Source organism: Oncorhynchus clarkii, chromosome 32 (assembly GCF_045791955.1).
Source record: "Oncorhynchus clarkii lewisi isolate Uvic-CL-2024 chromosome 32, UVic_Ocla_1.0, whole genome shotgun sequence".
Taxonomy (NCBI): Eukaryota; Metazoa; Chordata; class Actinopteri; order Salmoniformes; family Salmonidae; genus Oncorhynchus; species Oncorhynchus clarkii.
Window position 1 is genome coordinate 37,959,637 of NC_092178.1, and position 19,241 is coordinate 37,978,877.

Consider the following 19,241-nt stretch of genomic DNA (forward strand, 5'->3'; position numbering starts at 1 on the left):
GCCAATAGACTCTGTGGGAATCTCAATTGCATACTCTTCACATCCCCTCTTTCCCAAAACCCATTGGATGAGAAAGCCAGAGGTCCCTGATCTTTCCTCCAATGGGTTTTGGGGAGGCGAGGAGAGAGGACCAGAGTAGTATGATATTGAGATTCTCCCATTGAGACTGCTGGATGGGAGCATTCAATCATCTACCACTTAAAAAAATACTTTTCAATGTTTGTACTTTGAACCAGGCAGCACACAAAGCTATTCATAAAGAAATAATCATAGGAAACAACCATTTAAATCAACAATAACCTTTATCTTATATCTTTGCAACATGACAAAATAAAAACACTGCAGTAGGAGAAAAGCATTTTTTTGGGAAGGGGGACTATATATGCAACATACAAGATCATTATAGGGAGTGGTCTTTACGTTGAGACGTGAAGAAGTAAATGGGAACAAAGACCATGTTACAGCACTGTAGGTAGGTCAAGTTGCATGCCAAATGGTACACCATTTCCTGTGTAGTGCACTACCTTAGACCAGGGTCAAGTAGTTGGAGAGTTTGACAAAAGGAAGGTGAAGAAATTCACAAAAAGTGCAAGATGGTAGACAGAAAATGAAAAGCAAAGAGACGTGGTGATTATTATTATTTTTTCAAGTAACAGATAGCTAAGGCACTTGCGAAACTAAAACATGCAAAACATACTTTGGTGTCCCGTTTTATTAAAGCTTCAATAAATTTAATGAATTGAATCAGAAGCGTTAAAAATAAATTGAAAAGGGCTCCTTTGCACTTGTGAACATAATGAAATAAATAGGAAACTAACTGTAGTGTAATTGTAAACCCCAATCATAATCCAATTCACTCAAATAAACACAGTATGACCTGGACGTTCATCTTTCTTTATATTGGGTCTATGCCGACCCATAAAGTGCATCTTTGGACGAATGGGCAGGAAAAAATACTGATTTGAAGGAATGAATTCTCCTCCAGTCCGATTGAATTAAGGGTTGGACTGGTTTCGGTAGGTTTCTGGTTGTCTGGATTAGTGTCTGGACCTCTAAAAAAAAATTAACAAAATAAAATCCGATAACTAAAAAGTTATTTTGAAAACATTTTTAAAAAGTATTATTTAAATCCATGTGATTTCTGCTCCCCAAAAGGCCATTGAATTTGGTGACCGGCATAAACGAAAACAAAATATTCACACAATGCAAACCGATTTTCTTTAGACAGTTAAAACTTAATTAACCACCATATTCCCCCCCCCCCCCCCCAACAACATTTAAACCAAAAACATTAACACTAGCACATTCCAGGTTGAATAGGAATGCCATGGCAATAACTGTAGCGACTGCTCCACTGCAATCCAATAACAAAATGGCAGGTGAAAAGAAAAAACGATACATTTTCCGTTATCACTACTGTATGCTTTAGTGGTCTGACATGGTGACTTGAACACTTTCACAGACCTGTACCAAGCTGTGGTCATTAAGAGAACCTCATCTCTCTTGGCAGTGTCAGGTGGTCGCGCGCTTACTATTTGGGACGGGAGTCAGCGTACAGAGAAGGCAGCGTTTGAACAGTCGAGCAGTACGCCGAGCGTTAACCAAGCATGCAAGAAAGGAATGCCCCGTGAACAACAATTTGTAATTGCGCTATCCATAACGCAGGATGGGAAGCCGCGAGTAGGGCTAGGCACCTTATTGAATGATTAGCAATATAAGGACTAGAGGGGCGGATAGAAATAAAATGGGGAATAACAGTTTGTTGCTAAGGCACAGTTTAACCATGTGTTTGGCTCTATTGCCGTCTTTCCTGTACTCCCCATCCTCTCCCTCCAACTAGTGTGATCTACAGAGCAGTGAAACCCATCCGGCCCATGTAAGGAGTGTGTCCATGTGATCTTTAGCATTATTTGTGTATATATTATTCAGCGGAGTGTGTGTGTGTGGCCTTTCCACCAGCAATTCTGCCTTGCTGTAGCCTCTTGGACTAGGCCACCGCTGCAGACACATCCTCCTTGGTGTCTCTGTAACAAATCAATCAGTTTTGCTGTGGTGGTGGTTGTTGTTAAGCACTGTGTGGCCATTGCCATTCTGTACAAAGCCATTTTTTGTTTTCTCATGGTCTTCTTCCTCCTCGTCTGAATCAGTCTCTTCCCTGTCGCTCCTCTCATCTTCAACGATATCCTGATAGGAGAGAGAGTACATTTAAATGTATAATTTAGCAGACGCTCTTATCCAGAGCGACTTACAAACCAGTGAATTTAAGTTAAGGTCGAGGATCAGACTTTTCTGGAACTGGGGATCCCGGGGGTTCTGCACATGTGTGGGATTCTTTACTTTGCGCACACTCTGTTCTACTCATTTGTGTCAAATCGGAGGGCCTGTTGTCCGGACCTCTGGCAGTCTATGGGGGAGCCACAGGGTTAAATTCTCGGGCTGACTCTTTTCTCTGTATATATCAATGATGTCGCTCTTGCTGCTGGTGATTCTCTGATCCACCTCTATGCATAGTCACTTTACAAATGACCTCGACTAACCTGTACCCCCGCACATTTACTCTGTACCCTCTGTGTATAGCATCGTTATTGTTGACATTTTCTTGTGTTACTTTTTGATTGTATACTTCTATTTTTTAAACTTGAGTTTATTTGGTAAATCTATTTCTTGAACTGCATTGTTGGTTAAGGTAAAGGCTTGTAAGGAAGTGACAAATGAAAATCGGATGGCAAGGAATAAGTTAGTCCTAAATATTTCTAAAACTAAAAGCATTGTATTTGGGACAAATCATTCACTAAACCCTAAACCTCAACTAAATCTTGTAATGAATTATGTGGAAATTGAGCAAGTTGAGGTGACTAAACTGCTTGGAGTAACCCTGGATTGTAAACTGTCATGGTCAAAACATACAAACGCAGCTAAGATGGGGAGAAGTCTGTCCATAATAAAAGTTCTGCCTTCTTAACAACACTATCAACAAGGCAGGTCCTACAGGCCCTGGTTTTGTCGCACATGGACTACTGTTCAGTCGTGTGTTCAGGTGAAGATAAAGGTAAAGAAAGATGATTTAGGAAAATTCCAATTGGCTCAGAAAAGGGCAGTACGGCTGGCACTTAAAATGTACACGGAGAGCAAACAATAATATGCATGTCAATCTCTCATGGATCAAAATGATTGACTTCTTCATTGACTTGTTTTTGTAAGAAGTGTTGACAAGCTGAATGTACCGAGCTGTTTGTTGAAACTAGCACACAGCTCGGACACCCCATGCATACCCCACGAGACATGCCACCAGAGGTCTCTTCATAACCCCCAGTTCCAGAACAGACTATAGGAAGTGCACAGTACTACATGGAATTCTATTCCACATCAGGTAACTGATGTAAGCAGTAGAATCAGATTTAAAAAACATAAAAATACATCTTGGAACAGCGGGGACTATGAAGAGAGACACAGGTACAGACACATTGTAATATTGTTGCATGGTGGTATTATACATTGTAGATATGTAGTGTTGTAATAAACGTTATAGGATGGACTGTTTTATCTTTTGATTTATGTGCGATGTAAGTGTCTTAATGTGTTTGGACCCCAGGAAGAGTAACTGCTGCCCTGGGGATCCCAAATAAATACACAACCGTGTGCTTATTCCACATGAATTATACTGTCATTTTTATACTGTAATACTTATGTCGTGCAATAAAATGCAAATTAATTACTTAAAAATCATACAATGTGATTTTCTGGATTTTTGTTTTAGATTCCGTCTCTCACAGTTGAAGTGTACCTATGATAATTGACAGACCTCTACATGCTTTGTAAGTAGGAAAACCTGCAAAATTGGCAGTGTATCAAATACTTGTTCTCCCCACTGTATCTACAGTACTAAATCCATGTGTATGTATAGTATAGTGTGTGTATGCCAATGTTTGTGTTGCTTCACAGTCCCCGCTGTTCCATAAGGTGTTTTTTAAAATCTAATTTTACTGCTTGCCTCAGTTACTTGAATTGGAATAGAGTTCCATGTAGTCATGGCTCTATGGGGACTGTGAAGAGACCTCTTGAGGCATGTCTTGTGGGGTATGCATGGGTGTCCAAGCTGTGTGCCAGTAATTTAGACAGACAGCTCAGTGCATTCAACATGTCAATACTTCTCATAAATACAAGTAGTGATGAAGTCAATCCCTCCACTTTGAGCCAGGAGAGATTGACATGCATATTATTAATATTAGCTCTCTGTGTACATCCAAGGGCCAGCCGTGCTGCGCTGTTCTGAGCCAATTGCAATTTTCCTTTTTTGTGGCACCTGACCACATGACTGAAAAGTCAAGGTGTAACAAAACAAGGCAGGTCCTACAGGCCCTAGTTGATAGTGTTGTTAAGGCTGCAGAGCATCGCTTTATTATAGACAGACTTCTCCCCATCTTAGCTACTCCTGCATCAATATGTTTTGACCATGACAGTTTACAATCCAGGGTTACTCCAAGCAGTTTAGTCATCTCAACTTGCTCAATTTCCACATGATTTATTACAAGATTTAGTTGAGGTTTAGGGTTTAGTGAGTGTTTAGGCTTGTGAATACGTACGTTTCCAGGCAGAAACTTGATGGCCATGCGCAGGATGAGGACAGCCCAGAAGATGTGCAGACACTGCAGCACTAACAACAGCCCGTTGAAGAAGTAGAACCCAAAGAAAGGGGGATAGATGGTCAATGGGTACACCCACGTAGTATGTAGGATCCTGGGGGAAGAAAGACAGATCCAGTCAAGAGAGATCTGCATGGGCAAGTCAAAAGCATTTTGACAAAGACTTAAGTAAATCACTAGAATGCATTGCATCCTGTACAATTGATCATTGAAAAAAAATGCCAGAAAATAATACTTTACACTAAAGTTATGGGTGCTTTAGACATACGGAGGCAGTTTCCCCAGACACAGATTCAGCCTACTGCTGGACTACAAGGCAAGCGCAATGGAAAAGCTCAGTTGAAAATGCTTTTTAATCCAGGTTTAGGCATAATGCATGTCCGGGAAACCCTCCCCTAGGATGCAGAGAAGTGTCATCCAAGATCTGAGCATCTTACCAGAAAGGGAGTATGACGAGGCGGGTAAGGATGAACACAGCTGCAAACAGAATGAAGATGTAGTTGCAGGTCTTTCTCCATTCTGCATAGTTGAACATCTTTGCTGACTAAAAGGAACAGCAGAAAGGGAGGGGGGGGGGGGGGGTGAGTTAAGTATTTAGTTGCCGTTTCCTATATTCTCCTCTGGATGGCAGGCTCAACACTATGACCAGTGAGAGTAGAGCACCATTTATGACTATAATACAATTGTAATGGCCTTGACTGTCCATATAGTAATAACATTCCTCTATACTTATTATGGAATGGGTATCGTTTCTTTAGGTTTGTAATGGTGACATTGTATTGTAGGAGTAATAAGATTGGGTATGGGGGGGGGGGGGGCTGTACCTCCAGTAGGTAGTCTGAGGCATCGTGCACCAGCATGATCAAAGTCCCGGCACGGATGTAGTTGACCAACCACGAAAAACTGATCAGCAGAATAGTGGCCACATGGTGAACAATCTGCTCCTTAAAATCCTGGAAGAGAGTAAGGGGGAGTTTGTCAGTTACGCAAATGTTGTGTTTACTTTGTGCACTGAATATCAGCTTGAGTCAGTCAATAACAGGAGGGGGGAGGGGGGGGGGGTAGTTGTTCACTTTAAAATCTTGCTGAAATGTGTTCTAGTTCTGATGGATATGGCATCAGGGACATGACATTCCTCACTCGCATCTTTGATTATCAAGTTTCTTTTGGATGCGTTGTTCTGAACGACAGTTGTTTTAAATTAGAGCTTTAACACCGCTGAATATCAGCAAAACGTTCATAGCTTCAAATGTCTGTAGGGACACCTCTAAGCTACTGTTACAGACGCCTGGTTTCACCACTTATTGATTAATGACGGCGTAAGAGTGTGTGCATACCGATTCATCCAGTACTCACAAATGAGTGGCAGGTGTCAGGATCATTGACCCAGGTTTATTCGATAAAAACTGGTCGCAAAAAAAACAACAAAAAAACGTTGCGACATGTTTAATGGAAACGCCATCTATAGGAGAAGTGTTCTAAAGATCGACAAAATGTTACTGTTCAACGGGTGGATTACCGTTTGGTCTAACTTTCTTTGTGACTAATGATGGAAACTGTGCTTTTCAAATAAATGAGGATTGCCGAATACCTTAAGGTAGGCCTACGCAGGGCAAGTGACATCGCTAAAGCTCCACTCCACATTTAATTCTAAATGCCTACTGTTGTCAACAACAACAACAATTCCAACTACAAAACTCAAGTCAGGACAAGGATTGTCTTTGACTTTCAAGAATGCCTGTATCGCTTCGCCTTGCTTTCTAGTTGGCCGGAAGCAAGTTCCACCAGCCAATTATTTCAGATCTAAAAAGGAGTGCAAGTTTCACCATGGCAATGGACCGCGTTGGTATGTTGGCACATGATCATTATTTGAATATGGCAAATTGCATTCTAACAATGCTGGCTTTTGCGGGCTACCTGAGACATGAAACAGTTGGGGGAAGGGCATACAGGCTGTCGCCAATTTATTAAAGTGCAATTTGCCTAAATTGATCATGGAAACTCTTAAACCACTTCGTTTTTATTCAACCATTTTTTTTTGGGGTGGAGTTGTGACATCATGACATCCAGCTGTTTTTATTGACACAAGAGACGGTTCAATGGAAACGCACCGTAGCAGGCAATTGTAGAATGTATTTTCTATGAAACCTTTTCAAATGTCGACAACAACAAAAAAATCCCTGGCCAACTTACTGGAAACATAGCTAATGCGTGCATGTATCCATGTGTACTTTTCCTACTTACAACTGAACTAAAGCGTCACCCTAGCCATAAGCTTGAGGCGGACACAAAAACTAACAAGTCCAATTTGGAGTTCCACAGCAATTACAGCTAACGTAATGACACAAATGTTCTGCCAACCAAGTCTCTAAAACCATTGTTTTTGGATCAGCCCTATTCATTCCTTGTGTCTGTCAAAACAACCGACAAACAGGACTGGATTTCAGTCTTGTCTGCTGACTGTTTGAAGAGTTGCCACTTTCCATTTGGGCTCACCAGCTGGAAAATAAATACGGCTGGAGAACATGGTCAATCAGTCTCCACTGCGATACCTTTCCACAATATGCCGGTCACACATTAACCCACAAATGCCCGAGACCAACATTTCAAAACTCGGTCCTCGGGAGACCCAAATATATATTTTTTTGCCCTAACACTACATAGACGATTCAAAGCTTAATGACTAGTTGATTATTTGAATCAGCTGTGTAGTGCTAGGGGCAAAAAAACAAAACGTGCACAGAGCTTGAGAAACCACATGAACACCCCTCCCTGCCTGAGACATGCACACAACAGGGAAGAGAAATTGCTTGCAACTGAAACTACAATAATTTTTGTGGTGAACCAAAGGTCATATAATTTAGTTGTGATACCCAAACTGACATCTGCCGAGATGTGGTTAGCTCTGTCGCTTATATCTCTCTCTCTCTCTGGCCTCCGCACAAAGATAAGGTCTATCCAGTTGCCATTCTAATGGTACGCATGTAAAATTGACATTGTTTCTGAATTTGGCTCCACTTACTTTACGCTTGACATCTGTTGCCACACTGAAGAGCAGCGATATGTAGAATCCCAGCTCGATCATGTAGTACCAGTACTGAGAAGGCAGCAGTGGCTGTAAGAGGGAAGAACAAACATTTGATTTAAAAAATATATATATATATTCTATTTAGCAGATCCTTCTATCCAAAGCATCTTAAAGTAGTGCATGCAAACATTTGTGACATTTATAAAAAAAAGGTGTCTAGAAATGCCAAGCTGTAATCATGTACTGGAAACCTTCATGTTTGGGATTGTCCCGAAATGTGTCAGACACGGACTTTGTAAAGATTTGTAGACCAACTAAACATTTAAAAACAACTATGATTTAGAGACCGACAGTCTTACAGTGTACATACCAGCGTGGGGAAGCCATTCCACATCTCCTCCATGTCATAGAACCATGGCTTCTGGGGAGAGATTCACATAGGTGAGGATTTCAGTCTCAAACCAAAACACAAAGCACAAAATGGCACAACGCCAGAGCAAAAGGTACAAAAACAGAGGCAAAGCATTGCTAGAGAAAATATATACCGACGGTAAATCACGGTACTCACGTCAATTAGGGCACCCAGGCCAGCAATGAAAGCAAGAAGGTAAAAGGTAAATCTCCAACTGTAAGAGAACGCACAGAAACCCCATATGAACAGAACACAATTTCACACAGCTTACAACAATGTCACATATACACACACACACAAAAATACAAACGAGGGCTCCTTCAAAGACAAAGTAAAGTATAAGCTACAGCCACCTGTAAACTATAGGTGGTTGTATTTTGAGCAGGTGAATATGAAAACAACAGGCAGATCACAATAATATTTTACAGAAGGCACACGACACCCACAGTAGAAATATGCCCACGTCGGAAATAAAGGGTTGTTTTGACATTCATTAATTACGTGTCGGCAGGTGCAAGTTCCATTCAACCATGTTCACCTGCTCCTATCTGCTGTTGCTAACAGCTCTGCTACGATTCATTTCAGTTCGCAGTACTCTACTTTCTTTGCTTAAGACAATATATTTCAACTATATTCAATACAGAAATGAGTGTAGCCTACATCTCGGATTGTAAAAGCACAAAAGTATTGTGGGTTTCCACTTGGCTGCTGTGGGTACCTGGCTTCCCGGAACTTCTTGATCTGGCTGGGCCGTTCCTGGTTCCTCCGCCGCCGGAACCACCTCTGGACCTGCCGCACCGAGCAACCTGACTGCTTAGTTAACTCCTCCACTGAACTCTGACAGAGAGAGACAGGGGTTATAGGGCAATATAGCGCTAATGTATCTTTAATTGTATTACTGTCAAATGTGTTGCAATTTTAAATAATGGTTGATTTAATGTAGCAATTGTGCAGGGATTTGAACTACTTAAGGAGTTGTGTGAACTGAATGGTCACTCGGATTTGGTCAATGGAATTGTATGGTAGTTTCCTACGTGGAGGATTAGGAAGGAGTTGACGTTAAAACAACTTTATGCAGCATTATAGCGATGCTGTCCAATTACCTGTGAGGGGAACTTCGACGCATTGCAGAAATAAAATTCCAGTGTGGTGTTGGGAGCAGCTCTGACACGAGGTTTCTCCCTCACTCTAAGTAAAGAGGCAAGTTTAACAGCCACGGTCCTGGATAGTCATAGAGGAGGCAAAGGAGGAGAGGAAATTGTGGTTAGGGACTGTAAATCAGGTCTGGTTGTTGTTGTTGCAGTGAACACAAGTCAACAAGGCTAGATGAACAAGCAAATGAGATTTGAGCAATACAGGTTAAAAAAACAACAACAACAGCAAGCTAATGAAACATAGCGAGGCCACTGCAATGTGAAGAGAGGGAGGTATTGGTTTTGTCCTCAACATTTCGGGACGCACATATCGTCTTGGGCCTGGAGTACTGACCTCTCAAATATCTGTCGGATAATCAGGAAGCATACTGCAATAGGGAAGATGACCCAGAGATCACTTCCTTTAGCGAAGACTAGGCCATCCCGGTCCTTGAGGTCGGCCCAACCCAGACCAGCAGGGAACCACAGCCGGTCCTGCCAGACCCAGTCACTGAGCTCCCTGAGCCAGGTCAACATTCTGAGAAAAAAGAAAAGGAAAAGAGAGATAAACATGTAAGAAACATTCAGACAAATGGGGTGAAGGCCAAAGCCTTGTACAGTCTGACAGGACATTTCTTTGGTAGATCCCATACCAAAATGAAAATGTCAAAAATTATTCAATTAAAGAAACGAAGTAGCTCACATAGAATAGAAGTAGCTCACATAGAACAGATCTACAGCTTCTTAGACTTGCTTTCAAGTACAATGATTTCACATCTCAATATGAACTTGGCCAGGTTGGCGAAAAAAATGACATATTGCTACTTTAAATTGCAGAGGTTAAATATCATTAGACAATAGGTCAAAGAGGACTACTATTTGCATCCATAATTTGTATGTGACTATTTGTGATGCGATTATTATGCCATGTTGATCTTGGTGTGCAGGTGCGTCCATCCAGATTTACATAGCCATGAAAACATGAGCATCAACACATCCAACAATGCAATGACCTGGTGTGTAAGAACTTCGAACACAAAGAAGAATATATAGATGCTTCAAACACCTACTGCAGGACTTCCTGACATTCCCCAGATGAATCCATTAGCTAGCTGAATTACAAGCTTTGACAGTGCAGAGCAGCTCTTGTGGCAGAGATGCAGGCATTGATACTGGTTGAGTGGGCAACATGCAGTGTAGGCTTAATTACAACACAGGCAATGAGATCTGCTGTGAAAGGCTCTCAGAGCCACTACGACATCACTGCTACTCATTACTGGCAGGTTTTGAATGCGTTTTCTTTTGTCACCTGTGGACGCTAGTTTTGTTAGAGACGGCATGTGAACAAGAAGGCCTGATTCTCAATTTACTGTGGCACCTTTGTATTTTTCACTTACGATGACAGTTCTTGGTACAAAAGGGTAAAAGAGTATTTGCACAGGGAAGCCTCAGTGCCAGCTATACTAGAGATACTCCAAACAAACCAGTCACTGTGTGACAGCACCCCTCTTTCAGCCCGCAAATAATTAAACATGTTCAATTTGGTTTAAATAATGAAAAAACAGTGTTGGAGAAGAAAGTAAAAGTGCAATATGTGCCATGTAAAAAAGCTAACGTTTAAGTTCCTTGCTCAGAACATGAGAACATACGAAAGCTGGTGGTCCCTTTTAACATGAGTCTTCAATATTCCCAGTTAAGAAGTTTTAGGTTGTAGATATTATAGGAGTATTTATCTCTATACTATTTGTATTTCATATACCTTTGACTATTGGACATTCTTATAGGCACTTTAGTAATGCCAGCCTAATCTCGGAAGTGACAATTTCCCGAGTTAATATTGCCTGCTAACATGCATTTATTTTAACTAAATATGCAGGTTTAAAAAAAAAAAATAGACTTGTGTATTGATTTTAAGAAAGACATTGATGTTTATGGTTAGGTACATTGGTGCAACGATTGTGCAATTTTTCACGAATGCGCTTTTGTTAAATCGTCACCCGTTTGGCTAAGTAGGCTGTGATTAACAGGCACCACATTGATTATATGCAACGCAGGACAAGCTTGTTAAACTAGTAATATCAAACATGTGTAGTTAACTAGTGATTATGTGAAGACTGATTGTTTTTTTTTTACAAGTTTAATGCTAGCTAGCAACTTACCTTGCCTCCTTGCTGCACTTGCGTAACAGGTGGTCAGCCTGCCACGTAATCTCTAGATAACAAAAAGGCCGTATGCAACATTTGTGCTGCTATTATTTCCCGAGGGGAGAAAGTGATATCTTTCAATACCACAAACCTAATTACTAATTTGAAAGTGCATTACAGACAGACGTTCAGCTACTACTTAGAACAATAGCAGAAAAAAAACTAAGCGCACACTTCCAACAACTAAAGAAGTTCAAGTCGAGCAGTAAGAAAATTTAAGTGAGACAACTCAAAAGGCGAAATCCATTAACGCCAAGATAATGGAATTCATTGCCCTTGACAGGGTAGCCTAGTGGTTAGTGTTGGACTAGTAACTGGAAGGTTGCAAGTTCAAACCCCCGAGCTGACAAGGTACAAATCTGTCGTGCTGCCCCTGAACAGCCAGTTAACCCACTGTTCCTAGGCCGTCATTGAAAATAAGAACGTGTTCTTAACTGACTTGCCTAGTTAAATAAAGGTATACATATATATATATAAAAAAATATATATATATTTTTTCATCTGCAAATTGGCGCCCAAAAATATACCGATTTCCGATTGTTATGAAAATTTGAAATCTGCCCTAATTAATCGGTTGACCTCTACTCTCAACCTCCCTTTCTCTGCTGAGCTCACTCCACCGCACCTGCTGTCTAACTCTGAAAAAAAACAAAAACACGTTCTCTGTTGTGGATGATGTTGGCTTTCACTGACTGGTCGAGCCCAGGTACACACTACCAAGTAGGTGCTATTTTTCAGATGTTGCCCTACCAGAGTTAGACAGTATTAATGTTTCGCATATCAACGAGCTATTTGATATGGGCGTCGCTGCTATTAGCTTCACGACTGACATTTGGATCAGCAACATCAGCCCTATGTGCATGCGGAGTCTGACAGCACATTCGGTCAACGAGGATTTCGTACTGAGGAAAGCCATATTGCTTTCTCAAGAATGTGCTGGTTCTCATACCGCTGCTGCCATTTCAATGGTATTTCAGAAAATGTTTGAAACTTGGAAAATCCCCAAGAACAAAGTACATGCTGTGCTATGTGGTAACATGACAAAGGCTTTGGGAGAATGTGGAGTCGCCAGTTTGCCATGCATGGCACACACGCTGCAACTGGCTGTGAACAAAGGTGTTTTGGCCCAACGCAGCATATCTGACACAGTGGCAACAGGTAGGAAGATTGTAAGTCATAAACACTCACAGCTAGCAGACAGCTAGCAGACAGCTAGCAGACAGCCGCCTGCAAGCAATACAGGAGCAGCTTGGAGTGAAGACGAAAATGCTTAAGCAAAACGTTTCCACCAGATGGAACAGCACTTTAAAATAATAAATCATTGACCCCCCCTTTTCTCCACAATTCCGTGGTATCCAGTTGTTAGTAGTTACTATCTTGTCTCATCGCTACAACTCCCGTACAGGCTCGGGAGAGACGAAGGTCGCACTGCGCCCGGCCCGCCACAGGAGTCGCTAGTGCGCGATGAGACAAGAATATCCCTACCGGCCAAACCCTCCCTAACCCGGACGACGCTAGGCCAATTGTGCATCGCCCCATGGACCTCCCGGTCACGGCCGGCTGCGACAGAGCCTGGACTCGAACCCAGAGTCTCTGGTGGCACAGCTAGCACTGAGATGCAGTGCCTTAGACCACTGCGCCACCCGGGAGGCCGGAACAGCACTTTTTACATGATTGAGAGCCTGCTGGAACAAAAATTAGTGCTTGAAAACATGAACACAACTGACTCGAGAAATAAACTTATCAACTGCATCTGCAGCAGACGTGATACCCTCTGTCATGGCATTGAAACGCCTGCTCAACAGAACTGCAGACAGGGGTTAAAACTTGTAAAAGTACTCTACTAGAGGTTGTGAACAAGCAGTTTGGTGGCATTCTCTCTGAGCCTCTTTACTGTGTTGCCACCATGCTCGATGCTAGGTACAATGACCGCTACTTTGATGCAGACAAGAAACAGGGTTTACGTGAAATGTTACACACAGCTGGAAAAGATAAAACAGACACCGTGACTGTGCGCACTGAAGAAGAGGACCCACGACAAAAGAGGTCACGGACGGACAGGGCTGAAACTTCACTGATGAAATCCTGGTTGAGAATGAAATGACTGAACAAATGAACAACAACTGCAAGTAAGTGAAAGAAATAGGTTTTGTAATGGGGACATGCACTACTGTTCAAAAGTGTGGGGGTCACTTAGAAATGTCCTCGTTTTTTGAAACAAAAGCACATTTTTTGTCCATCAAATTGATCAGAAATACAGTGTAGACTTGCTGTTAATGTTGTAAATTACTATTGTAGCTGGAAACAGCAGATTTTTTATGAAAAATCAGAGGCTCATTATCAGCAACCATTACTTCTGTGTTCGAATGACACGTTACGTTAGCCTTTTAAAATAATAAACTTGAATTGGCTATTTGATCATTAGAAACTCCTTTTGCAATTATGTTAGCACAGTTGAAAACTGTTGTTCTGATTAAATAAGCAATAAAACTGGCCTTCTTCAAACTAGTTGAGGCTCTGACTTAGAATACGTGGACAACTACAAATGCCTAGGTGTCTGGTTAGATTGTAAACTCTCCTTCCAGACTCACATTAAGCATCTCCAATACAAAATTAAATCTAGAATCGGCTTCCTGTATCGCAACAAAGCATCATTCACTCATTCTGCCAAACATACCCTCGTAAAACTGACCATCCTACCGATCCTTGACTTCAGTGATGTCATCTATAAAATAGCCTCCAACACTCTACTCAACAAACTGGATGCAGTCTATCACAGTGCCATCCGTTTTGTCACCAAAGCCCCATACACTACCCACCATTGCGACCTGTACGCTCTCGTTGGTTGGCCCTCGCTTCATACTCATCACCAAACCCACTGGCTCCAGGTCATCTACAAGTCTCTGCTAGGTAAAGCCCCGCCTTATCTCAGCTCACTGGTCGCCATAGCAGCACCCACTCGTAGCACGCACTCCAGCAGGTATATCTCACTGGTGACCCCCAAAGCTAATTCCTCCTTTGGTCGTCTTTCCTTCCAGTTCTCTGCTGCCAATGACTGGAACGAACTGCAAAAATCTCTGAAGCTGGAGACTCATATCTCCCTCACTAGCTTTAAGTACCAGCTGTCAGAGCAGCTCACAGATCACTGCACCTGTACATAGATGGGCTGTTTACAGATGAGCTATCTACCTACCTCATTCCCATTCTGTATTTATTTATCTTGCTCCTTTGCACCCCAGTATCTCTACTTGCACATTCATCTTCTGCACATCTACCATTCCAGTGTTTAATTGCTGTATTGTAATTACTTCGCCACCATGGCATATTTATTATTTATTTATATATTAAGGCTATTCCATGCAAGAAATTGCCAAGAAACTGAAGATCTCGTACAGCACTGTGTACTACTCCCTTTGCAGAAGAGCGCAAACTGGCTCTAACCAGAATAGAAAGAGGAGTGGGAGGCCCCAGTGCAGAACTGAGCAAGAGGACAAGTACATTAGAGGGTCTAGTTTGAGAAAGACACCTCACAAGTTCTCAACAGGCAGCTTCATTAAATAATACTCGCAAAACACCAGTCTCAACTTCAACAGTGAAGAGGCCACTGCGTGATGCTGGCCTTCTTCCTGTTGTATTCAGCGCATGTGACAAATACAATTTGAGTTGGATTTGAAGTTAGTTAGGTAGCCTAGCAAAACAAAAAATAAAAGCATGTACTGTATGACAGTGATTTTACCCACGCAATGCTACTGCTTGTTATAAAGACAAAATGACATTTGTTCACAAAAAAATATTATTTTCACATATTATTGTTATTTAACACGGTAAATCATAAGAATTAGTGGTTTGGGTGGAACGCCCACAATCACATCCATCTCAACAAGATTTCCGTAAACTTTCTCTGGGGGTGTGGAACTTTTTACGTTTCATCATCAGTAATGTTAGGCTATTTACTCCGAAACCATGAAAGCTCAAACGAAGGACATCCAAAACATTCGTTTAGACGCCTTCTTGTTTCCAATCGGTGTTATTGTGCGATTGTTCATGGTTTTGTTTCAAACCATGACCTTCATATATTGCCGTATTCCTAAACAAACGGCATCACCGTGAGATTAGACAAGATCAACCTACACCTATTCGGGGAAACTTGAATTGATTGGAGTTTCGGTCGTCATTCTGAATAGTTTGTGAAAACGTTCAAATATGTGTGTTGCACAAGCCGATCCAGTTGGACCAGATCTCTGATTTCACTTATTAATTTAGCCTACATCCGCTTTGCTCCGCTTGAGGATGGGTGAATATAGGCGCATCTTCCGTGACCACTAGCTATCCAAGGTTGAGTGAATCTGTAAATACTAAACAAGGCGAAGTGATAACATTGCCTGTTTTGAAATGTCAATTGTAAAACTGAAACAAAAACCGGTATCACATCTAATTAAATATAACGGTGGGCAAATTTACCTTCTGATCTTACACACAGGTAGGCCTGTTCACCGCGCGGTGTGAAAAGGTGGAAACTCCTACAGTCCCTGGAATATTGAAGAGTTCTGTATGTCCCCTTGTAGAATAATCACTTCTGCTCTATACCGAAGACGCCACCTGAGAGAATCCAGTATGTTGATGAAAATGGGCTGCAGTCTGATTTGAATATTATTATCCGGCCTCTCGATCTCCACCAATTCTCTGCATTTTCGAGGGAAATGTAATACTTCCCCTTGTAGCACTTACCCCCGTCTGAAAGACTTACTTTTCGTTGGGATGAGGGCCCGCATATAACACAACCAGTAATTTTACTTTTCCGTTTGCTCAGAGCAATATGACAAATGTTTGCCGGGAATAGGCGTCTGTTATCCCGGTTTCTTAGTTGGCCAAACCGAATGGAAGTAGAAGATGGTAGAGTGGGAGGGGATCAAACTGTTAAGTGACGTTTTACGCCGTGTGAAAAGGCTCGGGCGTGTTGGAACCAATGTGTATAAACCCTGTATCATAATCCATGGATGACTGTTTTGAAGCTACCCGCAGCCATCTTGGTACTCCTCCTTTGTAAACATTTTTATTTTGGAAGCTATTATAGAAATGCATTTATTAATGTCTACATTCGTTTTTCACACGTTCATTTTATTACAGACATCTTAATGCATACTTTTACATTATATGTGAGCTATACATAAAAATATAAATGAAGATTAAAAAATTAAAAAATCGTTTAAGGGCCAATCAGCAGTTGAAACAAGAACAAATTGCTTCACTGCCACTGTTTAAGTAAAAAGCTGAGGGATGCGGCTAGAGAAATCTAATCATTCGGAAATTCACAGACAGAGCTATGGATGCAAGGTCTGACCACACATGATGTTACTGTCCCCACTGAAACATTTAAATTGAAATACTGTAGAATTCCATTAATTCCTATAGAGAACAGGAATGAATGGAATTCTACAGTACTTCAATTAAATGTTTCAAGGTCATAATTACATGTATTTAAGTATTTGCGTTGTAGTGGGGACAGTACATTTTTTATTGAACCTTTATTTTACTAAGCAAGTCAATTAAGAACAAATTATTATTTACAATGACAGCCTGCCTACCAAGAGGCAAAAGGCCTCCTGCGGGGACGGGGGATGGGATTCAAAATAAAAATGTAGGACAAAACACACATCATGACAAGAGACACACCACAACACTACATAAAGAGAGACAACACAACATGGCAGCAACACATGTCAACACAGAATAGTAGCAACACAACATGGCAGCAGCACAACATGGTAGAAGCAGTAACAATGGTACAAACATTGTTAGGCACAGACAACAGCACGAAGGGTAAAAAGGTAGAGACAATAATACATCAGAATATATCACATTAGTAATAATTTTTAAAAAGACAATAATTTTTTTTCATATTTCTTCATTATTATTTTTTTGCTAAGCTCACATAATATAATTTCAAAGTATGCATTAAGGTGTCTGTGATATAATAAATGTGGCAAAACGAATGTAGACGTTAATACGTTCATTTCTGTAGCTTCCAAAATATGTTTTAGAACAATGGGGGAGTGCCAAGATGGAGGCACGCCAAGATGGAGGCACAATGGCTTCAACACAGTGCACCCTATCAGTCATCTGGGGTTTATATAAGTTATTGGTTAGGATACGTCTGCCAAGCCCTAGCTCAGTGAGTGATGGTGGCTGAAATAGTCCCAGTTCACTGAACTGTGTTAATGTTATCTGCAGATCTGCTGAGAGTCTATGGGGCTGACCTGAAAGAAATCACTATAGAACAAATTGTTGGGGTTAGAGCTAAAATTATTCAAATTTTTAAACAAAATTGTAGCCTATTATCTAGGCTGCATTAGGAGCGATAAAGTTAGTTAGATCCCCGTAGGCCTACTATGTACAGGGTTTAGCTTAGGATGGGTTATGGATAGGGGGAAAATGTTAAACTTTACTTGACGATACTTCCTTATTTCTCAACTTGGAAGGCATCGGTATCTTATAAACTTATTTTTTCCCAGTAGCAGGTGGAACCCCAATAACAAGGAAGTATACTAAATTCACTTTTTGTACTGTCTGAGAAATGCTTCCTGCATGTGTGTAGATCTTGTTTGTGTTGTTTGCGTCACACTGTGACTAGCTGTTATCTTCTCCTACACGTGACATTGTTGCTTAGAAACGACTAGTTCCAGCAAAGATGTTGGGAAAGGCAAGATGTCTAGCAGCTAAGATGGTGAGGAACCTCCTCACACAGTGCAAAAAGTTAATTTCATATTTGATTTAATATTGTTTTTTTGGAGTTCCACCTGGAACTATAAACAAATGTTTATAAGACACCGGTGCCTTCCAAATCAAGAATGAAGTATTGCCAGGTAATGGTTGGTTGAAAATAAGTTTACCATGCTTTCATTGGACCAGCACATCGACCTCTAGTACAAACTTCACTGAACAAAAATATAAACGCAACATGTAAAGTGTTGGTACCATGTTCCATGAGTTGAAATAAAAGATCTCCGAAATGTTTCCATATGCACAAAAAACGTAATTCTCTAAAATGTTGTGCACAAATTTGTTTCCACCCGTTAGTGAGCATTTCTCCTTTTCCAATATAATCCATCCACCTGGCAGCATGATCTTTACACAGGTGCACCTTGTACTGGGGACAATAAAAGGCCACTCTAAAATGTGCAGTTTTGTCACACAACACAATGTCACAGATATCTCAAGTTTTGAGGGAGTGTGCAATTGGCATGCTGACTGCAGGAATGTCCACCAGAGCTGTTGCGAGTTAATTGAATGTTCATTTCTCTACCATAAGCCACCTCCAACATAATTTTATAGAATTTGGCAGTACGTCCAACCGGCCTCACAACCGCAGACCGTGTGTATGGCGTTGTGTTGGGGAGCGGTTTGCTGGTGTCAGCATTGTGAGCAGAGTGCCCCATGGTGGCAGTGGGGTTATGGTATGGGCAGACATAAGCTACAGACAATGAACACAATTGCATTTTATTGATGGCAATTTGAATGAACAAAAATACTGTGACAAGGTCCCATTGTGAGGCCCATTTTTTAAAAGTTATCTGTGACCAACAGATGCATATCTGTATTCCCAGTCATGTGAAATCCATAGATTAGGGCCTAATGAATGTATATAACATTACTGATTTCCTCATATGAACTGTAACTCAGTATGATAATTGAAATTGTTGCATGTTGCGTTTATAGTTTTGTTCAATATAGTTTAGCTATAACCCTGGAGGTTCGATATGGATAGGCTAGGTCTAGGGGCAATGGGACTCTCAGTGTTGTATACCCCCCCTCCCCCCTCCT

At 41.2% G+C, this 19,241-nt stretch overlaps 1 protein-coding gene across 2 annotated transcripts; it reads right to left on the reverse strand.

Moving 5' to 3' along the window:
* Positions 1-283: 283 nt before the first annotated feature.
* On the reverse strand, positions 284-16,324 carry LOC139392278 (ceramide synthase 2a). Of its 2 annotated transcripts, none has more exons than XM_071140146.1 (11): positions 16,168-16,324; positions 9,572-9,754; positions 9,187-9,304; positions 8,802-8,920; positions 8,240-8,297; positions 8,042-8,092; positions 7,666-7,758; positions 5,468-5,596; positions 5,081-5,187; positions 4,584-4,737; positions 284-2,184 (listed from the first exon to the last, which is right to left on the reverse strand). In XM_071140146.1, exons 2-11 carry the CDS (start codon positions 9,751-9,753, stop codon positions 2,035-2,037), a joined length of 1,161 nt encoding a protein of 386 aa, XP_070996247.1. In that variant the 5' UTR covers position 9,754; positions 16,168-16,324; the 3' UTR covers positions 284-2,034. The 2 variants fall into 2 exon arrangements, with proteins under 2 accessions (XP_070996247.1, XP_070996246.1); XM_071140145.1 differs by having other exon boundaries at positions 15,882-16,324.
* Positions 16,325-19,241: the final 2,917 nt, after the last annotated feature.